Below are 24,030 nucleotides of genomic sequence, written 5' to 3' on the forward strand. Positions count from 1 at the left end.
TGAAATGTTGCCCTGGAATAGTTCAGCCAATGCCTAAGAATGAGTTCATAAGCTCTTTAGTGGGAGAGAAAACGGACCCACAGCTGAAGCGGGGAGGCAGCATTAAACAAGATAGCCAAGGTTATTTTATAAAAAGAACTATTCTCATCCCCGGAACAGGCGAATAAAACGTTTTAGGTTTAAAAGAGTACACTTTTAGTCCGAGAACAGGCGAAACGAAACCACCTATTGAGACGACCTAAGGCAAAGAGGGGATAGGAAACCAAGCTGAAAATATTGCTTATAAAATTTCAAGCTAATAACATTGGCAGTTATAGGAAGATTAATACTTATCTCCTAAGGCTATATAATTTACTTCTGGTCACAGTAGAAAGGCGTCACAGACATTGACGTCGCGCACTGCCTTCGCAACGAGTGCAGTTAGGGGTTGAGCTACGCGCTGGCAATTTAAATGGCTTGTCATTCAACCCTCGTACGCCTTGCACTTTGCTCCGCATATTTATAACTCGAAAGCGGTGTCTGTGTCTAAGCCAAGGACGCTCAATTTTGGCTCCGAACGCGATACTATTCTCATTCTGGCGTTTACTTTTCATTGGAATAACGTAGTGGTATCTTACTGCACGATTGTCCTAGACTAAATATTACTATTTGCTGCTTGGACGTTATCGTAAGAGTTTGACCTACTAATCCGTTCTTTGGTAAGCTTATACAAGACGGTATATAGACCAACTATTAAATCGACTTTTTAATGTAAATATTATCCATAAAAGGCAAACTCGGGGAAAATCGACGACAAATATTAAAATTTCTAGCGGATTTTAGAGATTAAGGGGGACGACTACAGTGGCCATCATCTACTTTTAATTTTGTATTTAATATTTAATTGTAGAACAGCCTCTTGTTTAGTGACTAAAATAGTTTTGACAATTTTAAATTTAAAAATAATTAAGTTATTACGTTTTAATTCGGACCCCCAGTGCTAAACAAGTTGGGCAAGTGCACAAACTACCCTTCAGTTAGGACCTTATATCTCGTTAACTATTAATATTATAATTATCAAAATTATTTTAAGCACTAGAGGAAGGTTCAGCCTAATAAGAAAAATATAATTAAAATTATGTAATTGTTAATTGAACGAAAAAGAGGCTTTTACCATGGACTAATTAACACTAATTAGTCCATGCTTTTACTGTATTCTTCCCCCTTAAGCAGAGTGCTCTAGAATTTTGAACGACGCGACGTCGAGAGTCACGTGATCATTGTCCACGGGTTTCTTTACGCGTTTATACTTCGGAGTCGGAGCCTTTTAACTTGAAGACAACGACATATTTTTTCGAGTTAATTTGACACCTAGTATAATATATATAGCGTTTAAATAAAAATACTAAATATAACAATTTTCCTGCTCAACAAATCTGGCAGTGTTCCTTTTCTAGAAACGTGCGTTTTAGCAATCGCAAATATTGGTTTAATTTGAAATGCTCCAAAGCACTATATATTATATTATAGGCGAAATCGGACTACGAACACGCCTTTAAAGTAAAGCAGGGCACACGAGAACAAATGGTTGTGTTTAGACAACGCTCACAGCCACACATAAAACGCGTTTTAGTATTAGTTAAACACTTATTTTGATCAGTGTTTAGCAAATATTTGTAAAATGTGTGGAAATTTAAATGTCGAGGGGTCGGACATTCAAAGAAATCTCGTACTTTCCAAGAAATCCAGAAATCCGATTCGAAATCTCGAAATCCGGCAAGAAATCCAGAAATCCGATTTGAAATCTCAAAATCCATCAAGAAATCCAGAAATACGACGTGAAACCCAGAAATCCTACGTGAAATCCAGAAATCCTACGTGAAATCCAGAAATCCTACGTGAAATCCAGAAATCCTACGTGAAATCCAGAAATCCTACGTGAAATCCAGAAATCCTACGTGAAATCCAGAAATCCTACGTGAAATCCAGAAATCCTACGTGAAATCCAGAAATCCTACGTGAAATCCAGAAATCCTACGTGAAATCCAGAAATCCTACGTGAAATCCAGAAATCCTACGTGAAATCCAGAAATCCTACGTGAAATCTCGCAATCCTACGTGAAATCTCGCAATCCTACGTGAAATCTCGCAATCCTACGTGAAATCTCGCAATCCAGCAAGAAATCTCGCAATCCAGCAAGAAATCTCGCAATCCAGCAAGAAATCTCGCAATCCAGCAAGAAATCTCGAAATCCGACGTGAAATCCGACGGGTAATCTCGAAATCCAAGGAAAAATCGAGAAATTGAGAAATCCTGAAATCCGACGAGAAATCCCGAAATCCGGTACTAAAGTTAAGAAATCCGAAATCCAACAAAAATCTTGAAATACAGCGTGAAATCCGGATTTCAAAATTCCGTACACTTTTTTTGTGAATATCCTCCCCCTCGGTAAATGTTATCTTTAAAAGCACGCTTAACTGATTTCTAAGAACATAATTTCACGAACGTCTAGAGACTCCCGACGTTGTCGTTCAAACTTCTAGAGCGACCCGCTTAAACTCTCCAATACAAAATGTCTACGTGTCAGACTCGAGCTTACTTTGAAGTCGTCTTCTTAGGATGAAGGTGCATTTGGAGTCGGTGGTGACGTGGCTGACGCTGACGTCCAGGTCGGAGCGGCGCAACAGGTCCCGGATCAGGTTCATCTTGATACAAAAGGGGATTTCATGTCCGACCAGAGGGTAGGGGCTCTCGTCCTTGCCCGTCCTCACCCACAGCTGGTAATCTTGAGCATCTTCCTCCTGCAAAACGGATCATTCAATTACAACAAATCCGCACGAACAATCAAATTCGTTAATTTACCTGCAAATACAATTGCCGCAAAGCCAGTCGGACGCAGTCGAGAGCGGTGTGGGAATTTGTTATTTGCAAAGTTTTTACCTGAAAAACGCAAAACGAAAACTTTGTTAAACGTTTTGAATTAATTTTAAGAACGTTTTTCTCGCGTATACTGATATTCGGAAGAATATAACGTATTGGTTATTACCAGAAGTAAATGAACCGAAGTTATCGAAATAGCGCTCAAAATTGGGGGGCGTTTTCCTTTTGAAATTTATGAGAAAATCGAGTCCATTAAAAGCTAATTTCCATCACCGTCTTTTGACGTGATAAAATGCACTTGGGAATTGTGGGTATAGCTATTTTTATGTATAAAAAATGGTTTCAGAAAAACGAAAACATTTTTTTTTCAGCCTAGGAGCGCGCCAAATTTTAAATTCGAGGTCAAAATGTAACTTCATAAGGAAAAAGCCTCCCACATGGGTAGTATAGCAGTCTGATAACTTCGGTTCATTTACTTTTGTTATTACTAAAAACAAATTTATCCCGAAATTTTTTCTAGAAAATTTTAACCTAACTAGCTTTAAATCGATAAGAGCATTTTAATCTTACGACTTTCGAAAAACACATCTCTTTTTTCAAATAACCTAATGAGAAATATTTGGCCAATAAAATTGCTTTGAATAAAAATTAGTTATCCCCTCCAAATTGAATTTAAAGGAATTTATTAATCAATAAAATGCCTTTTCATTAGCCTATATGTATAAGGGGAGTCGCAATTTGTATGGAAATCGTTTCAACGACCGATAATCAACAAAAGCAGGAAAACTTATCTACCCCAACTTCCGTGATATTTCTGGAATTTGGCGCGTGATTTTGAATACGGCCATTTTTAGACTTTATGCACTATGGTTAACAGAAGGATTTATTTCGGTAGTAATATTGGATTGGCTGAATTTGAACTCTGACTAATTTTGTATGACCAATAAAAACATTCAAATCACAAAGAGTGCGAAACTTCCGGGTTACAGATAACTGCTAGTCGTTTTATTGATTTATCTTTGGCGAAGAAAGGATGTAGTAACAAAAAAATGTACGAGCAAGGCTACAAGTGTCATACTTAAGGGGTATTATGTTACTTATGGTTATATCCGTAATGTTGCCAAAATATACCTAACGCGTAAACCAGAAGGTGCTCGCGAGTACGTAATGTATCCTCGTAAAAATAAATTTTAATTTTTTTTAATGAATCACGATTTTAATATCAAATTGGGGCGTTTCGCCAGAATTTTTCAACTACCTTAATCATAAAGGATTTCTTATTTTTAATTTCCAATTTTATATTTTTAGTGATTTTTTTTTTAAACTTTGAGTTGGAAAAGCCAGCTTCTTAATAAGAACTAAATGAAAACGTGTTAATGTAGCCCTGAGCTTCGTCCGTTTGATCTGTATGAAAAACACGATACGGAGAAAAAAGAAGACTGTAATGGAAGGTTCCGGATTTGGCCCCAAACATTTGCCGACATCAGTTACATCCTAAAGGATGATTATTTTACAAGAAACGAGGCAGATTTTTCCTCAGTCCCTGAGCGACGGAGATAATTCAATAAACGGAACTGTAGATTATTGATGCATTCAATTGATTCTAACGAAGTTTAAAACGCTTGTCGTATTAGTGTATTAAGGGTTTCACTCGATGCCACGGGGTTTCTTGAAATAAATAAAATAAATATAGTTTCCGTTTCCAGAAATAGGAAATTGGTGTGCAATTTATAAGATTTTATATTTTTTGTGAAAAATTTAGAATTACAGGAAAATTTTGGTTTCAAATACATACGAAGTGAAAGCCTATTGTTTTTAAGACATTAGAAGTAGATAAAAACTATTAAGCACAGGAGGTGTGGTCAACCTGTTTATTCTATAAGTATAAAACTTCAGGGTTGCCACAATATTTCGGATTCAAATTCCCTGACCATTTATATAATTTTTAACTTCATATTTAATTTTTAACAGAAGATAATGAATTTACTTCCAACTTATTTTTCATTATATGGGTTATATTTCACTAAATAATCAAAATAATAATTTAAATTATTTTCAACGTTCATAAAAAGTTATACAAAAAAATATTTAAAATGCTTGTATTACATTAATTATATGTATAAAATTTTGGATTCATACATATAGTATTAAATTTTGGGTCCATATAGTATTAAATTTTGGTCCATATAGTATTAAATTTATTTTATTTATAAAAGTTTGGGTCCATATAGTATTAAATTTATTTTATTTATAAAAGTTTGGGTCAATATAGTATTAAATTTATTTTATTTATAAAAGTTTGGGTCAATATAGTATAAAATTTATTTTATTTATAAAAGTTTGGGTCAATATACTATTAAATTTATTTTATTTATAAAAGTTTGGGTAAATATAGTATTAAATTTATTTTATTTATAAAAGTTTGGGTCAATATAGTATAAAATTTATTTTATGCATAAAATCAAGAATCTATTTATTTATATTTAGGAAGAATGATTATGTTGCGACAATCGCCGGGCACGTTGAACGCCTTTCACCCGTCTCGCGCGGGGGGAAAGACAAAACGTCACCGCCGTTTGATTGCCATCGCGTTAGGTGACGTAAATTTTAAGCAGCCAATGAAATACCGGGACTATTCGTTTTATTTTAAGCGAAGGAGCGTACTGGGGGGACCAACGGGTGGATTGAGAAAAAGGCAAAAAACCGTCTCGACATAGACATTCTCCCTAGGTATAAATAAATACATTCTTGATAAAATCTTGGGTCCATATAGTATTAAATTTATTATATTTATAAAATTTTGGGTCAATATAGTATTAAATTTATTTTATTTATAAAAGTTTGGGTCCATATAGTATTAAATTTATTATATTTATAAAATTTTGGGTCCATATAGTATTAAATTTATTATATTTATAAAATTTTAAAATTCGTGACGTAACATAATTTTATTACATTAGAAGTTAATTAACTTTTAATTTTTGTTCAAGTTATTTTTTGTAATTCCTGATTTTTGGAACAAAAATGTATAGCGATATATTTTTTAAGTTAACTTTCTGGGAATAAATTGCATTGAAGTATTTATGAAATAAAATTTCCTGTATTTTGTTAAGCAAAAAGTTGTTCAAAGTTACTAAACCATTAAATAAAAATGATACGCTTTTGGTTACGATAAAAATCCCGTAAAAGTAAGCTATAAAAAAAACCCGCCAAACGTTAGTAAATTACCTCAATTCTGAAAAGCCTTTCAAAGAAGCAATCAAAACATTCAGATCTGGTTAGAAACGTTACTATTCCCCAGAAAGACATTCCAAAACAAAATCTGCCAGAACAATTCGCGTTGATTTTTGAAAGGGGGCAATAGACCATTTTTTATTCTTCTATTTAGTTTGGGAAATGAATGGGATACTATTACGCTTTCAACTAAACAGGCTCGGCAGGGAGGGGGCCAGGTAAGAGCGAGTTTAACCCAAATTGGAAATTACGCACCGAAAGAATCCTAGAATGAAAGGACCGAGCTTGTACGAATTGGAGAAAAGAAAATATTTCGAATTCACGCGAGGATAGTCGCGGCGAGCCACTTAGAGAAACCAAAGGCACACCACATTCCTGATTTACACATTTGTAATATTAGCCAATATTCCGGCCGATATTTGCCAAATATGTTTGGACGATATTACCCTAATATGTTTGGACGATATTACCCTAATATGTTTGGACGATATTACCCTAATATGTTTGGACGATATTACCCTAATATGTTTGGACGATATTACCCTAATATGTTTGGACGATATTACCCTAATATTTTTGGACGATATTACCCTAATATGTTTGGACGATATTACCCTAATATGTTTGGACGATATTACCCTAATATTTTTGGACGATATTACCCTAATATTTTTGGACGATATTACCCTAATATTTTTGGACGATATTACCCTAATATTTTTGGACGATATTACCCTAATATGTTTGGACGATATTACCCTAATATGTTTGGACGATATTACCCTAATATGTTTGGACGATATTACCCTAATATGTTTGGACGATATTACCCTAATATGTTTGGACGATATTACCCTAATATGTTTGGACGATATTACCCTAATATTTTTGGACGATATTACCCTAATATTTTTGGACGATATTACCCTAATATTTTTGGACGATATTACCCTAATATTTTTGGACGATATTACCCTAATATTTTTGGACGATATTACCCTAATATTTTTGGACGATATTACCCTAATATTTTTGGACGATATTACCCTAATATTTTTGGACGATATTACCCTAATATTTTTGGACGATATTACCCTAATATGTTTGGACGATATTACCCTAATATGTTTGGACGATATTACCCTAATATGTTTGGACGATATTACCCTAATATGTTTGGACGATATTACCCTAATATGTTTGGACGATATTACCCTAATATGTTTGGACGATATTACCCTAATATTTTTGGACGATATTACCCTAATATTTTTGGACGATATTACCCTAATATTTTTGGACGATATTACCCTAATATTTTTGGACGATATTACCCTAATATTTTTGGACGATATTACCCTAATATTTTTGGACGATATTACCCTAATATTTTTGGACGATATTACCCTAATATGTTTGGACGATATTACCCTAATATGTTTGGACGATATTACCCTAATATGTTTGGACGATATTACCCTAATATGTTTGGACGATATTACCCTAATATGTTTGGACGATATTACCCTAATATTTTTGGACGATATTACCCTAATATTTTTGGACGATATTACCCTAATATGTTTGGACGATATTACCCTAATATGTTTGGACGATATTACCCTAATATGTTTGGACGATATTACCCTAATATGTTTGGACGATATTACCCTAATATGTTTGGACGATATTACCCTAATATGTTTGGACGATATTACCCTAATATGTTTGGACGATATTACCCTAATATTTTTGGACGATATTACCCTAATATTTTTGGACGATATTACCCTAATATTTTTGGACGATATTACCCTAATATTTTTGGACGATATTACCCTAATATTTTTGGACGATATTACCCTAATATTTTTGGACGATATTACCCTAATATTTTTGGACGATATTACCCTAATATTTTTGGACGATATTACCCTAATATTTTTGGACGATATTACCCTAATATTTTTGGACGATATTACCCTAATATTTTTGGACGATATTACCCTAATATTTTTGGACGATATTACCCTAATATTTTTGGACGATATTACCCTAATATTTTTGGACGATATTACCCTAATATGTTTGGACGATATTACCCTAATATGTTTGGACGATATTACCCTAATATGTTTGGACGATATTACCCTAATATGTTTGGACGATATTACCCTAATATGTTTGGACGATATTACCCTAATATGTTTGGACGATATTACCCTAATATGTTTGGACGATATTACCCTAATATGTTTGGACGATATTACCCTAATATTTTTGGACGATATTACCCTAATATTTTTGGACGATATTACCCTAATATTTTTGGACGATATTACCCTAATATTTTTGGACGATATTACCCTAATATTTTTGGACGATATTACCCTAATATTTTTGGACGATATTACCCTAATATTTTTGGACGATATTACCCTAATATTTTTGGACGATATTACCCTAATATGTTTGGACGATATTACCCTAATATGTTTGGACGATATTACCCTAATATGTTTGGACGATATTACCCTAATATGTTTGGACGATATTACCCTAATATGTTTGGACGATATTACCCTAATATTTTTGGACGATATTACCCTAATATGTTTGGACGATATTACCCTAATATGTTTGGACGATATTACCCTAATATGTTTGGACGATATTACCCTAATATGTTTGGACGATATTACCCTAATATGTTTGGACGATATTACCCTAATATGTTTGGACGATATTACCCTAATATTTTTGGACGATATTACCCTAATATTTTTGGACGATATTACCCTAATATTTTTGGACGATATTACCCTAATATTTTTGGACGATATTACCCTAATATTTTTGGACGATATTACCCTAATATGTTTGGACGATATTACCCTAATATGTTTGGACGATATTACCCTAATATGTTTGGACGATATTACCCTAATATGTTTGGACGATATTACCCTAATATTTTTGGACGATATTACCCTAATATTTTTGGACGATATTACCCTAATATTTTTGGACGATATTACCCTAATATGTTTGGACGATATTACCCTAATATGTTTGGACGATATTACCCTAATATGTTTGGACGATATTACCCTAATATGTTTGGACGATATTACCCTAATATGTTTGGACGATATTACCCTAATATGTTTGGACGATATTACCCTAATATTTTTGGACGATATTACCCTAATATTTTTGGACGATATTACCCTAATATTTTTGGACGATATTACCCTAATATTTTTGGACGATATTACCCTAATATTTTTGGACGATATTACCCTAATATTTTTGGACGATATTACCCTAATATTTTTGGACGATATTACCCTAATATTTTTGGACGATATTACCCTGATTTTGTTTCCGATATTTAAATGAATAATTAAACCTATAGCTAATACCCAAGTCATCAGAATTTCTAATCCATCCAGAAACAATTATTGTCATATCTCTTAAGCTACTAGTATACTAGTATGGAAGATTTCCGAAGTGACTAGAGCATCTCGAGTCGGGTTAGGACCAAAGTGATCTCCAGGTAAGTACTGGCTGACTTACGAATTCTTGTTTGGTGTTGATGTCCGAGTAGGAGACGTGAATGGAAGACGGCGACAGGCCTTCGTTTTCTTTCGCTTCGTGCACCAACCTGATCAAATCGATCAAACCAATCGTTAATTCCGAATAAACGTCCCTCTTCATTCCGTAAGCCTAGTTCGAACGCTAAACGACTACGTTAAGCCACTTCGTTACGTAAAAGGCAACAGCCGCTATGTAGTCGTCACACGTTCGTGGAGCTGGTACCGGTACACGCCGCGACAACTACCATTCCGCCGAGCGTTCAAACTTAAACACTGTAAAACAGCGATTGAAACCGCGAGTGGAGACGCGACGAAATGAAAGGATGGTATACTCACTGTTCCAGCCTGCTCTTCCATAAAGTCTTCGTTTGCTGCGATCTGGAAGAAAATATTTCCAGATTAATTTAACGAGCGGCGGCGAAACGCTCCGCCGATTTCGACAGAAAATAAAAATTGTCGACGAGAGCTAATTAACAGAACCTTTTTTTCGGAAGTCTGCAAGATTTAGAAATCACGTTTCCAAATCGACAAGTAATTTATTTATTTTATAACTTTTATTTTCTACCATAAAATTTAATTATCGGTTTTAAAAAAATATATATATACCATAAATCTACCAATCAACGTTTTTCGACACCTTTAATGCATTCCAGGGTTAAATGCTTTTCACCAGAAGCGTATCATAATTCTTTTACCATAGAAGTGTCCATATGAAACTTGTACCTTCGTAGGCGGGTATTAAGATGTAAAATGTAAAAATTACATCACGCAGGGATATTTTACTTATTTATAAGCCAGATTTACCCCGATAGTTTTAAGAAACTCGCTTTACTGACGAGTCCCAAATAGGACGAAACCGGTCTACCGTTGGATTTTCTGGCTATTTTATTTAATTTAATTTTTCACTCGAAGATCTATTTGGTCCGAGTTTCGCGTTTTTTGTTAGCTCGAAGTACTATCGGTACGAGCTATTAGTAAGTTTTTAAATTTCTTCAAATTTATTTAGGGCTTAGCTTTATTATACCTTTTCATTATGGACTTATCTACTTATTCGCCAATTTTACCATTTTTTACAATGCAGTCCATAGGTGGTTCCTTTTAACTTACGGTTTATTTATCCGCGCACTATTTTGTCTTCCGAAACATTATGAAAAATCAGCGGAAGCCTACTAATAAGATAAACATAATAATAATAATCAGCTAGGCTAATACTCAAGGCACCACCCTTAGGCCCAAGTCATCTAGCGACTTTTAAAGCCGTTATAGTTAAAGTGGCCAGGTTACAAAGCGTAGGAAGGTGGTGGCAAACCCTTCATGCCAGGCGAGCCAACAGCTCCCTACACTCACTATTACCGTTAACCTCAATAAGTTTTCATAGAAGGGGAAACCGAAGAACTCGGGGAAACCCCTTAAACCAGTAGGGAGAGAGCTTGCAAACTCAACGCGGAATCAGTTGTTCCCAGTTTTCACATCGAACCCGGCTCCTCTTGCTGCGAGGCGAAAGTGCTAACCACTTCGCCACCCCACTACATTACGTTACCTTCGTAAGACTGTTTTTAATGTTTTAAACTCGGGTAACGATTAGTAAGTACAGGAAAACGCGTACTTCTATCGCGAGAGATTATGTACTTCTGTTTTAACGTAAAAGATAAACTGTGTAAAAATTAACATTTTTTCGCGCTTTAATGACAAATCGACTAGACACTAATGGGTCTAGCCAGTCTCAAGTCTTCCCGGCAGACGAATATCTGACAAGCAGACGACAAATAGCTGGCACTGTTAGGAGCAAATTATTTCGGGGAAAAAAAATGCAACATTAGAGGATTCAGTAGTGAACTTTTCAAATAAGAGGGCGGCAGAGGTAGACCGGATAATCGACGCCCGTGAATACACCCAACCTTTCTTCCGCGCCTACGCCTTTAAGGAAATTACTTAACGCTAATATCAACCGACGAGAACACCGAATAACAGAAGTTTATAACACCAAAAAACTCTGAAGTATCCGTTTAAAAAGTATTCGCGACCGAAAACTATGGATACGCCCTCATTCGGCAGCAGACGGAAGCAGTAACAGGTCGCGCATTAGCAGACGGTACTAACAATCAAAGTTTTAAATCGCGCTGAAATATATAAAAATATATAATATTTTCCTCAGAAGTTACTAGTTTTATTATTAGAATACAACACAGAACGTTAGACCCCAGATGTATTTATTTTCGGCTCTAGCAGACGCTACACACACAAGAAGTGGCGGGAAAACTAAGGCACCGTATCGCCACCTAGAGCTGTTTCGGTCGCGAATTAATGAAGCATTTTTCAGCGTTGATTAAAAAGATATTTCAATTGATTTTTAAACATTGTATGGTTTCTTTTATGAACAAATTTCATTGATTAATTATCGCACATACCACATCACCACCCAAATGTTTATAACTCCACGCTAATAATGAAGAATTTGCTTATTTTTAACAGATGAAATAATTTAAAAAAATTATCGTCACTAATTTTCAGTCTAACTCATTTTAGAGTTCATACAATATTTCCAAAACCATTTTCCCTGATATTTCCAGGTTTTCCAGAGTAGTTTTGAATATTTTCCAGGTGTACTTTTTAAAACAATAGGGGTCTCTAAAATGTTAAAAGCATTACTGTTACACTTTCTAATAGAATATAGTCAAGATTGAACGTATGAATTCAATAGTAAGTAATAATTTCAGTTATACTAAAACAAATTGCACATAATTTGGAGTTATCATAATTATTTTCCCTGATTTCCCTGATTTTTCAGGAAAATTTTCATTTTCCCTGGATTTTTGCTTTAAATAAATGTCACTGATATTTCCAGGTTTTCACTGATTTCCATGTTTGTATGAACCCTGTCATTTTGAACAATCAACGGGAGACTACGAAATTACGTGTTTTTTCAAAGTATCGAATATTAATAAATAATTTTACACTACTGAAAAATTAGATTTTGGAAATCTTGCCATAAGTTCACAAAATATCAAAAAAAAATCTTAAATCAACACGAAAATCGCGAATAACGTAGCAGCATATTATTTACTTCTGGTACAATACAAAGGCGTCGAAATTTAGGTTGCAAAGGAGTAAATGGTAGTTACCTTCCATCAATTTCAATACTAGGGTTAGTATGTCTGCCAACTCTTTTAAATCAGCTAGAGTAGCTTCGACAAAGATACGGCAGGACTTACAAGACATGGGCGTTAATTTCTAAGACGTTATGCTCGGGTGAAAACCTGAGTTCAAGGTCGATTTTTTCACTTAAAGATTAGACAACTTACACACGGGGGAAGGGTTTGAAATAAACTAACGTATCAAAAGTAAATAAAAAAATTCTTACTTGAAAGTGGCCACGACGTTCGTAGTAGGCCAACCGAAAACGAAAGAATTTTCGACCGATTTCGAAACTTCGCAAATTTCTTCGATACAATTCGATATCCACAGTTCGCATATCAGAACTTTCTCTTTCAATTTGTACGTTCCAGAGGGTCTACGGAAGAAATAACTTTCACTTAGAAAAACGTTTTTCTTTAAATTTTTGCCGCGGTTTGAAGCGACGTTTAGTAGACGATAAAATATTTATCAGTGTCTCTTCGATTCTGGGAAATTTCTAAATAGCATTTCCAAAAAAAAACAAAATCACTTTCGAAGAGTAGGTGGGTACGCTTAGCGAGAAAAATAACTTTCACTTCGGGTACGTTTCGTTACAGATAAGGTTTTTTACAAGACATCAGCGTTCCTATGTTTGGCGTGGCACTTTCTCAAAAAGAAATCTTTTCTCGTAAGTCGAAAGACGTTTTTAACTTATATTTGATAAAAACCGTCCCAACAAAATAGTCCGTTTTCTTTGATCTGAGCGCAGAAGTAGAATACGCCCTCGAAATTTGTTTGGTTTGATTCCAGGTTTTCTCGCGGAATTTTTGTCGTAAATAAACAAATATCTTGTTCTCGAATATAACCCGTATTAAATATAAAAGCCTTATAAATTAAATTTAAAGTCAACCGGTAAGAAATGGGAAGAGCGTCCAATCCTAAATCCGTACAATATGACACTGAGGAATGTTTTAATTGTCCGATTTTCAATCTAGATCTCTGTTATTTCGAAAGAACAATTTTATTTTTTTGGAAAACGACTTGAAATGCCACAATATTTTGAGGGTTATTTCGAATAATGAAATAAAAATATATTTCGTAAAAGCTAAGAGACAAATTGAGAAACACTAATTTAAGATTTAGAAATTCCGAAGGTTCCGATATTAGACAAACTGGTACCGCGGAGCCCAGAGGGCTTCCCAAATCTCTGCCGCCTAAAAAAGTGCTCATTGGATTACCATAACCTTATATTTTTTCAGGTATACGAGTTGTATCAAGTTCGTCGGTACATATAAAAATTTCTAAATGAATTTTACGTATAGTTGTTTTTAACGCAGCCGTAGGGTGTTGTATGGGGAGCAGACTGTACCCCGTTAGTTACCTTCGACCGCGCTATCACTTAAGACCTTGACAGAGATAGGCCGCCAAACCAGAAATATTGTATAATAAGGTACAAGTAATTAAATATCGAGTACTTGAAGAAAAAAATGGTAAAAGCAAAATACACTTAACTAGAATTACGCGATTTTCGCTTTAAAGGCCGACTACATAGTTATTCGGTTCACTGTTTTTCACTGGAAGCTGGCTCAGTGCATAGCACATGCGTCTTGCAGCGAGCCAGCTTCCAGTGAAAGACATTGTAAACCGAATAACAATGTTATCGGCCTTTAAAGGGATAGTTAAATTCTACGATGAATTTGTATAACAGTGACGGAATTCATTTTAGTGAAGGAAATAACAGCCTGAAAATTATGCCCCACACTCTTTTCAAATGTTTAAATTACGCCCCACACTCTTTTCAAATGTTTAAATTACGCCCCACACTCTTTTCAAATGTTTAAATTACGCCCCACACTCTTTTCAAATGTTTAAATTACGCCCCACACTCTTTTCAAATGTTTAAATTACGCCCCACACTCTTTTCAAATGTTTAAATTACGCCCCACACTCTTTTCAAATGTTTAAATTACGCCCCACACTCTTCTCAAGTGTTTAAATTACGCCCCACACTCTTCTCAAGTGTTTAAATTACGCCCCACACTCTTCTCAAGTGTTTAAATTACGCCCCACACTCTTCTCAAGTGTTTAAATTACGCCCCACACTCTTCTCAAATGTTTAAATTACGCCCCACACTCTTCTCAAATGTTTAAATTACGCCCCACACTCTTCTCAAATGTTTAAATTACGCCCCACACTCTTCTCAAATGTTTAAATTACGCCCCACACTCTTATCAAATGTTTAAATTACGCCCCACACTCTTATCAAATGTTTAAATTACGCCCCACACTCTTATCAAATGTTTAAATTACGCCCCACACTCTTATCAAATGTTTAAATTACGCCCCACACTCTTATCAAATGTTTAAATTACGCCCCACACTCTTATCAAATGTTTAAATTACGCCCCACACTCTTATCAAATGTTTAAATTACGCCCCACACTCTTATCAAATGTTTAAATTACGCCCCACACTCTTATCAAATGTTTAAATTACGCCCCACACTCTTATCAAATGTTTAAATTACGCCCCACACTCTTATCAAATGTTTAAATTACGCCCCACACTCTTATCAAATGTTTAAATTACGCCCCACACTCTTATCAAATGTTTAAATTACGCCCCACACTCTTATCAAATGTTTAAATTACGCCCCACACTCTTATCAAATGTTTAAATTACGCCCCACACTCTTATCAAATGTTTAAATTACGCCCCACACTCTTATCAAATGTTTAAATTACGCCCCACACTCTTATCAAATGTTTAAATTACGCCCCACACTCTTATCAAATGTTTAAATTACGCCCCACACTCTTATCAAATGTTTAAATTACGCCCCACACTCTTCTCAAATGTTTAAATTACGCCCCACACTCTTCTCAAATGTTTAAATTACGCCCCACACTCTTCTCAAATGTTTAAATTACGCCCCACACTCTTCTCAAATGTTTAAATTACGCCCCACACTCTTCTCAAATGTTTAAATTACGCCCCACACTCTTCTCAAATGTTTAAATTACGCCCCACACTCTTCTCAAATGTTTAAATTACGCCCCACACTCTTCTCAAATGTTTAAATTACGCCCCACACTCTTATCAAATGTTTAAATTACGCCCCACACTCTTATCAAATGTTTAAATTACGCCCCACACTCTTATCAAATGTTTAAATTACGCCCCACACTCTTCTCAAATGTTTAAATTACGCCCCACACTCTTATCAAATGTTTAAATTACGCCCCACACTCTTATCAAATGTTTAAATTACGCCCCACACTCTTATCAAATGTTTAAATTACGCCCCACACTCTTATCAAATGTTTAAATTACGCCCCACACTCTTATCAAATGTTTAAATTACGCCCCACACTCTTATCAAATGTTTAAATTACGCCCCACACTCTTATCAAATGTTTAAATTACGCCCCACACTCTTATCAAATGTTTAAATTACGCCCCACACTCTTATCAAATGTTTAAATTACGCCCCACACTCTTCTCGAATGTTTAAATTACGCCCCACACTCTTCTCGAATGTTTAAATTACGCCACACACTCTTCTCGAATGTTTAAATTATGCCCCACACTCTTCTCAAATGTTTAAATTATGCCCCACACTCTTCTCAAATGTTTAAATTATACCCCACACTCTTCTCAAATGTTTAAATTATGCCCCACACTCTTCTCAAATGTTTAAATTATGCCCCACACTCTTCTCAAATGTTTAAATTATGCCCCACACTCTTCTCAAAATGTTTAAATTATGCCCCACACTCTTCTCGAATGTTTAAATTATGCCCCACACTCTTCTCAAATGTTTAAATTATGCCCCACACTCTTCTCAAATGTTTAAATTATGGACCGTAATATTTTCAAACATTTATATAATGGACCGTGCTCTTTTCAAATATTTGTATAATGGCCCGTGCCGTTTTCAAATACTTAAATAATGGCCCGTACCGTTTTCAAATACTTAAATAATGGCCCGTACCGTTTTCAAATATATACATTATGACTGTACTCTTCAAATATTTAACTTTAAAATTAAATTTACTTTTTCTCAAAATTCCCGCCCAAAGGTTGCCTGGTATTTGCTTTCAGTCGTCGAAGTGGAAATTTCGAAGTAGATCCGCGGAGGGGTGCAGTGGAAGGGGGGGGGGGCGGTATTAGTTTATAGGAACACTTGAAGTAACTCCAAATCGAGTCTAACCTTCCGGCCAGGGCAACAGAACTACACGGAGTTGGAGCAAGGTCGGCCCCCAAAATGTCGCCAGGGGGGGGCTAGAACACCACCCTCTCCATCTCTCACCATCCTATCCCGGCGGCCACAAGCGGGACTAAATGATCCCGATAGAAGGTGAAAGTCCTGGAGAAATATGTGGTCACACCAGCATCGGCAGCGGGGAAGACTGGAAATTCAAATCGGATTTGATTGGATGCGGTGTCATCAATCATGGGCGGATATGTTCGCTCTGCTTTTTAAAGGAAACTGTGGCGCCTGGAGAGAACTGGCTTTATTCGAAGGATTATTACATTTTACACGAATATTTGTCCGCGTCAATGGAAGTAAAGAAGGATATGTGGCACAAACTTTAGCGCCACCGACGACTCGTTCCCTTCGCGGGACGATGACCAACTATTTCCAATTATAGTTCGAGGGAGGGCGAGTGTCCAGCAATTTCAGAATCTATGAAGGCTTTATTACCAACTATTTCAAATTTTACAACGGCTCGCGAGTGGCGGAGTCACTAGAGGTCGGGGATGGTTAACTTTTATTCAATAGATAAAGCTCTCAAAATTATTCGTAAAACTTTTTGATCAAGTAATTTATATTTCTGTAAATCTTATCCGATTAATTTTTTGATAAATTTGTAAAATTAATCGGGAAAACGACGTTTTTTTCGATAAAAAGCTAAAATTTTCCGAATAATACATATTTTTTAATCATTTTCCGAAATATTATTCGGTAAATTTCTTTGTTTACATTTTTTCCCGAAAAAAATCAATTTAAACATGGATAATGATTAACCGTCCCCGACCTCTAGGAGTCACTATAAGTTTTAGATTTTAGGATTATCATAAGGAGAGGGCGAGTGACCAACAATTTCAGATTTTACGACGGCTAGGGAGATAGCGACTGGGCGAGTGACCAATTATATCCGATTAACGGACTGTTAAAGAGAGGGCGAGTGACCAACAATTTCAGGTTTAACGATGGCTAGGTATTAATATTTCAAACTTTGGGCTGGGTGGAATACAAAATTTGTAATATCATAATATTTATTTAAAAATAGCGACTTCTTACGTATAAAGTAACAATAAAGAATAAATAAAATCCACTTTATTTATAAAAGAGGGTTGAAATTATGATACCTCTGTATAGAGTGTGAAACTAGTTGTCCAAAAAAGTTAATTATTTTAAATTAAAATTAACCCTCTTTTATAAGGTAAATAAAGTGGATTTTATTTATTCTTTATTGTTATCATAATATTTCTTCGACTGGCCGGAATATAATTTATTTCAAAATTACACGACAGCTTTGTGCAATAATTTCAAGTATTTGAAATAATTTAAAAACTGCAAAGTATTATTCATGGGGGGTATGTTTCGCGACTGATTCAACCCGTTGATTAAACGTCTACCTAAATTTCCTGACTGGTTAGGCAAACAGCAGTGGTCTATCGGATGGGAGGCGAGGCGCCAACAGTGGGTGTCCCCGTCCGGGAACGCCACGCCGACCGTCCTTGCCATTCCCGAATATTATATCCGAACATTTGACGTTTTTATCGCGAATTTATCCTCAAATTGATAAATGGCAGTTCTGATTTTCGACTGGAACACGTTCCCTTTTACGGCGAAACCTTTTTGATTTATGGGCGATAGTGAAAACCTGCTAAAAGAGAGATGGAAGAATGAAAATCCTGAGATGCGAAAGATTCGAACCCTTCCATTCGCGTACGGGTTGTCGGACGCGCCGACTTCTGGCGCCGACGCTCTCACCAAGAAACAGAGAGCCAAAATTCCATAAGGTCAATCGGAGGGTCGAGAGTTTGTTGTTTTTAACGGTATGATACCAGAAATGTTCGAAATTCGGGGAATGTGGACTAGGTTCTTAAACCTCTTTTCATTAAGCCTCGCAGAAAGGCAGTTACAAGATATAGTTCTATATGGGGGTCCTCCTAATTTTCTCACTTTCTCACTTTGCTCACTCCTATAGAAATAAACAAGTGCGTCGAGAGGGTCAAACGAATTTCAGTGAGCAAAATCGAATTTTACTCACTAGTAAAATAATAAACAAGTGCGTCGAGAGGGGCCAACGAATTTCAGTGAGAAAATCGAATTTTTCTCACTAGATAATAAAATTGAAATCTCATTTCAATGCAAAATTGGATTTTACTCACTGGGCTGTGTGGGAAAGCTACCTTGCGGGGGAAGTGAGCAAAATCGAATTGGGATGGTTTTTCAATTGTACCAAGCCTTACGCACCAGGTAAAGACAGGCGTGGAATGTTACCTTTGTATTGGCGCCGCGCACTCACTTCGCCACCCCAACCCCAAACTAAAAAAAGCGATGGGCCATCTATAAGGCGACCTAGAGGACAGTACCTAGCCAAACACACCAAGTATTGTCGAACAACGTACGTGAGATTTCATCTTTATTATCTAGAGAGAAAATTTCGATTTTGCTCACTTCCCCGGAAGGTGGCTTTCCCACATAGCCCAGTGAGTAAAATCCAATTGTCCATTGAAATGAGATTTCACCTTTATTATCTAGTGAGAAAAATTCATTTTGCTCACTGAAATTCGTTTGCCCCTCTCGACGCACTTGTTTATTTCTATAGGAGTGAGCAAGGTGAGAAAATTAGGATCCCCCTATATGGTTTGTTTTAACTGACGACGTAAGTTGAATGTAGCTTTGAACAAAAATGGTGGCAGACTCGCAGAAATATGAAATTCGTTGATTTAAGAAGTAAAAGTTAAGCAAATCTAAAATTTGTATTATATATTCTATTACATTTTATTGTATTTATACATTAATCCATACCTCTACTTGGAATGCTTATCACAGCAGATTTTCGTCTCGATGTGGCTACGTTAACTTAACAAACAACAACGTGAGAGGGGAGCGCGTGCAAAGGGGATTTTTTAACTCAGAGTGATCTTACCATACGCGATACGCCAGGATAAGCATTCCAAATAGAGGTATGGATTCCTGATTTATATTAACTAGCGACAGTTACCCTAGCCTTTAATAAACATGGTGGCCAAAATACGAAATTCGATAATTTAAAAATTCCGATTAGGGAGCAACAATTAAACAAATCTAAAATGTATATATTTTACGTATTTTATTATATAATTATTTTTGTATTGTATTACATATCATTTTAAAATATTTTATCTCTAGTAGCATTAAAGTTTAAAAGAAACTCCACCCAAAATAAATTGAATAACAGCAAAACATTAAGTAAAACTTCTCGATACACTGGTATCAGCGAGTTGAAATCGTGACAAAGGTACGGTCCTCATTCAATTTTGAGGTCATTTGGCCGGATAATTGGAAAGTCTTTTTTGGTCAATGACATAATTGGGCGCGATCTTAGCATCATAAACTACGATTGTTTTAATATTTAAATCGGGGTGTGGCTTTATGGTTGTTGAGCACGGATAGACCTATAGATTTATCACGTATGCTAAATCTTTTACCCTATTCGAATCGTCATATATTCTTGGTCGAAGACATTCTAGTCCGAGTCTGACCCAAATTCAAAAAATCAGCGCGTGATCGACAGGTTTCTAATTAGAATATATTTTCCGAATAAACGAGTTATCAAACGGCCGAGTATAAAACGAAATCCTCGAAATTTCAAAACTGTCCCAAGAGTACGTGAGACAATATCGAAATAAATTGGAGTGCAATTGTATCGAAATCTAAAGATAACAATGTATACGTTTTGTTCGCTTCCAAATAAAAGTTAATTGGAATAAATAAGATCGTTTGTAATTGATACGTTATCGGAGACACTTGAACTGGTTTCGATTCCCACGCGCAGGCAACCGCGCCTCGCGCCTGTTACCACGGAAATTACTGTAGTAACACGAAATTATATTTATTTCTCTGGTTTTATACGACAATGGAGAAAAAGAAGGTAATTAAATTTTCAGGATATGCGGTAGAAGGTTGAAAAAAGTATTCATTAAGAATATTTTTCGCTACGAATTTTTGTCAGTAATTGCTACTGTCACATTTACCAATTTTTGTCAGTAATTGCTACTGTCACATTTACCAATTTTTGTCAGTAATTGCTACTGTCACATTTACCAATTTTTGTCAGTAATTGCTACTGTCACATTTACCAATTTTTGTCAGTAATTGCTACTGTCACATTTTCAACTATTGGCCACAATTTATAATATTTTCCACTATTGGCCACAATTTATAATATTTTCCACTATTGGTCACAATTTATAATATTTTCCACTATTGGTCACAATTTATAATATTTTCCACTATTGGCCACAATTTATAATATTTTCCACTATTGGCCACAAATTATAATATTTTCCACTATTGGCCGCAAATTATAATATTTTCCACTATTGGTAACATTTGCCAATTGTCGCCACTATTGGTAACATTTGCCAATTGTCGCCACTATTGGTAATAGCATGGGCTTCTCTAAAAAAGTGGCATTTGGGTGACCCTGCATGGCCAACAGGATGTGGAAATATCTTGATTGAAACGGACCAACTCGGTTGTTGGCCAACAATATTTGTCAAAAATGTGGTCTGGATTTTAATAATTTCGTTTCGTCACATCGATATATTCTGGTTTCGAAAGTAAAGTGTATCAAGGCCCGCCGCCGCACTTACAATCAACGACTATTGATGCCGGGGGGACACGGTTGAAAGGGGGGGGGTCGGAATTGCGCGCTATTAGAAACCGATTAAACGCTTGATTAAACAGAGACCGCGCGTTCCATTAAGTTCGATTAAATCAGAAAAGAGAAAGGTTCCCCCCCCCCCCCCCATTATAGTTTTCAGTTGGCGTTAGCGCCATCCAGGTGTGACGAAGCACTAATAAACGGAAAAATGTCGATTTCATTGAAGGATTTTGGTTCGGAGGGGCACGCAATTAACCCCTGTTCCTCCTCCTGACTACGCCACTGTTTCAACGCTTATCTGATACCACTTCTGGTAGGGCTGTGCGAGTAGTGGTTTTAGGCAATCGAGTCGGCTATCGAGTATCAAATATTTTTTCATCTAGAATTCGAGTCGAGTAATATATAAGTCGAGTCGAGTACGCGAGTACTTGATTAAGGGGAAACTTTCTCTTATTCGAGCCGAGTAACTAAAAAAACCTTGAGTAATATTTTTAACGAGTCGGGTTATCGAGTACTTGATTAGGAGCTGGTTTTATTCTAGTAATTAGGAAATTAAATTTAAACGGAGTAACTTTCAATGCTGAAAAATATTCCTTTAATTTAAATGAACCACAGTTTCCACAACTATGTAGTTACCGTTTATTGCCCCCCAAAAAGTTGTAAAAACCCCTCTTTGAACTTTGAAGCAACGAGGATAGAAAAACAAATACCCGACGAGTTTAGAGAGCAGCTTATTCGAGTAATCGGGTACCCGAATATGCAATTTTTTGGTACTCGGTAATCGACGAGAATTCTCCAATTACTTATTCGAGGTCGAGTTCGAGTACTCGACCTAAAAAAAGGCACAGTACTAGAGTACTCGACTACTCGCACAGCCCAAACTTCTGGACATTTTGAATACCACCCGTAAGGCCCGGTTTAAGGACGCGGGGAGCCGGTACAAATTACAGGGGCCCGTACAGCCTTGTGGGACCGATTTGGAACAAACGAGGCATACATTTAACCTAAAACGTTCAGTCCTCTCAGAAGAGTTACGGCTCTATTGGGGGCCCAAATTAATTTTTTTCCGAGGTCCGGGCCCGCTCTCGATGGCCCTGCCAGTAAGAAAGATCTTACGAAAGCTTAAGCCGATATCTAGGTCATAATTGCATATAAATTTAAAGCTACCGAATTGCAGGGTCTGCGGGGGCCCTATTTACGCCACTGAACGACACTTTAGGGCCCTGCGAACCCACGATTCCTAACTTACTTGAAAATTTTAAATACTGATTTTTAAGCGCCGGACTATAGTTTGTCTTTTGGCCAACTTGTTTTCTCGATTAAGGCATTTTTTATCCATCACCATTAGTATTTTTACCTTGATGAAATTCTAGGGCATTCGATAAATTTTAATTATAAAGGAATAAAATACCATTCGTATATAAATTATTTACACGAAGAACTGCTAATTTTTCATTTTGTCATTGACTGATTTTGTCAAACCGTTGCCATAGTTATAAGTATAAAAGCGACATCTAGTTAAACCAATACTAACTGATAATTATGTCGCGATTCAAGGATATGACCAATGAACACGGATACAAAAGTTATAATTTTAAGACATTCCAAGTGTATAAGTAACTTCCGGTTCATACCCTTAACAAGCGGGAAAAAATTAACCAATAAGCAGATCGTACTCTGTCATGACGACAATGTTAAATGTGGCGCCCCCTCGAGAATCATTACTCAACTATTAATCATCAAAGCTAAGGTTCTAGAAACCTTGTAGTGATTACACAACGAATTTAGAGATGGCGGTAGTGTAGTGACAAATTCGTTTGGTATCCCAGCAATTTTCTGTAGATTGAATTCTAATATATTTTTTACTAACCTAGTCAGTCATTCAGTGGGATTTATATAACATAAATATATTTAAAGTGAGTATAAAGTAAGGTGTTCGCTCGTAGGTCAAAGAAATTAACATTTTCGCCACTAGGAGCGCCGTTGATTTAATTTAGGGTGAAAAGTCTGTAGGAAGTGATTCTTCCAGGTCCCCTCTATCAAACTATCATACTATATTGAAGTGCAGATTTTGAAATAAGGATTACAAATTAAGCACTACTCCTACTCCCCAATTTCTAAAACCCTACGCTCCCTTTAAGGCTTAATTTATCCATGGACAGTAAATTAAGAGGACAGGTTTTCGATAGCCTTCACACAGTGCATTTTATTTCTCCCCGCGTATGAATCAGCTCGAGAGACTCCGAGGGAGTCTTGCAAGGTCGTTTGTACCACGTGATCTTAAAATTTAGAAATGGCAATCTAATGCGATTGATATTGTTACGTAATTTTTTG

General features: G+C 35.9%; 1 protein-coding gene across 2 annotated transcripts in view; it reads right to left on the bottom strand.

Annotated features, from left to right (window-relative positions):
• LOC149942714 (uncharacterized) overlaps window positions 1-24,030 on the bottom strand; it is an 81,884-nt gene that overhangs the window by 11,891 nt on the left and 45,963 nt on the right. For both annotated transcript variants that reach the window (XM_090177052.1, XM_090177051.1), the window contains exons 7-11: window positions 13,055-13,204; window positions 10,030-10,071; window positions 9,674-9,761; window positions 2,843-2,920; window positions 2,580-2,781 (exon numbers count right to left, since the gene is read on the bottom strand). In XM_090177052.1, the coding sequence (XP_090033178.1) occupies window positions 2,580-2,781; window positions 2,843-2,920; window positions 9,674-9,761; window positions 10,030-10,071; window positions 13,055-13,204 (560 nt within the window). The remainder of the gene's footprint in view (window positions 1-2,579; window positions 2,782-2,842; window positions 2,921-9,673; window positions 9,762-10,029; window positions 10,072-13,054; window positions 13,205-24,030) is intronic.

Source organism: Leiobunum rupestre, chromosome 6 (assembly GCF_980474605.1).
Source record: "Leiobunum rupestre chromosome 6, qqLeiRupe1.1.hap1, whole genome shotgun sequence".
Lineage (NCBI taxonomy): Eukaryota > Metazoa > Arthropoda > Arachnida > Opiliones > Sclerosomatidae > Leiobunum > Leiobunum rupestre.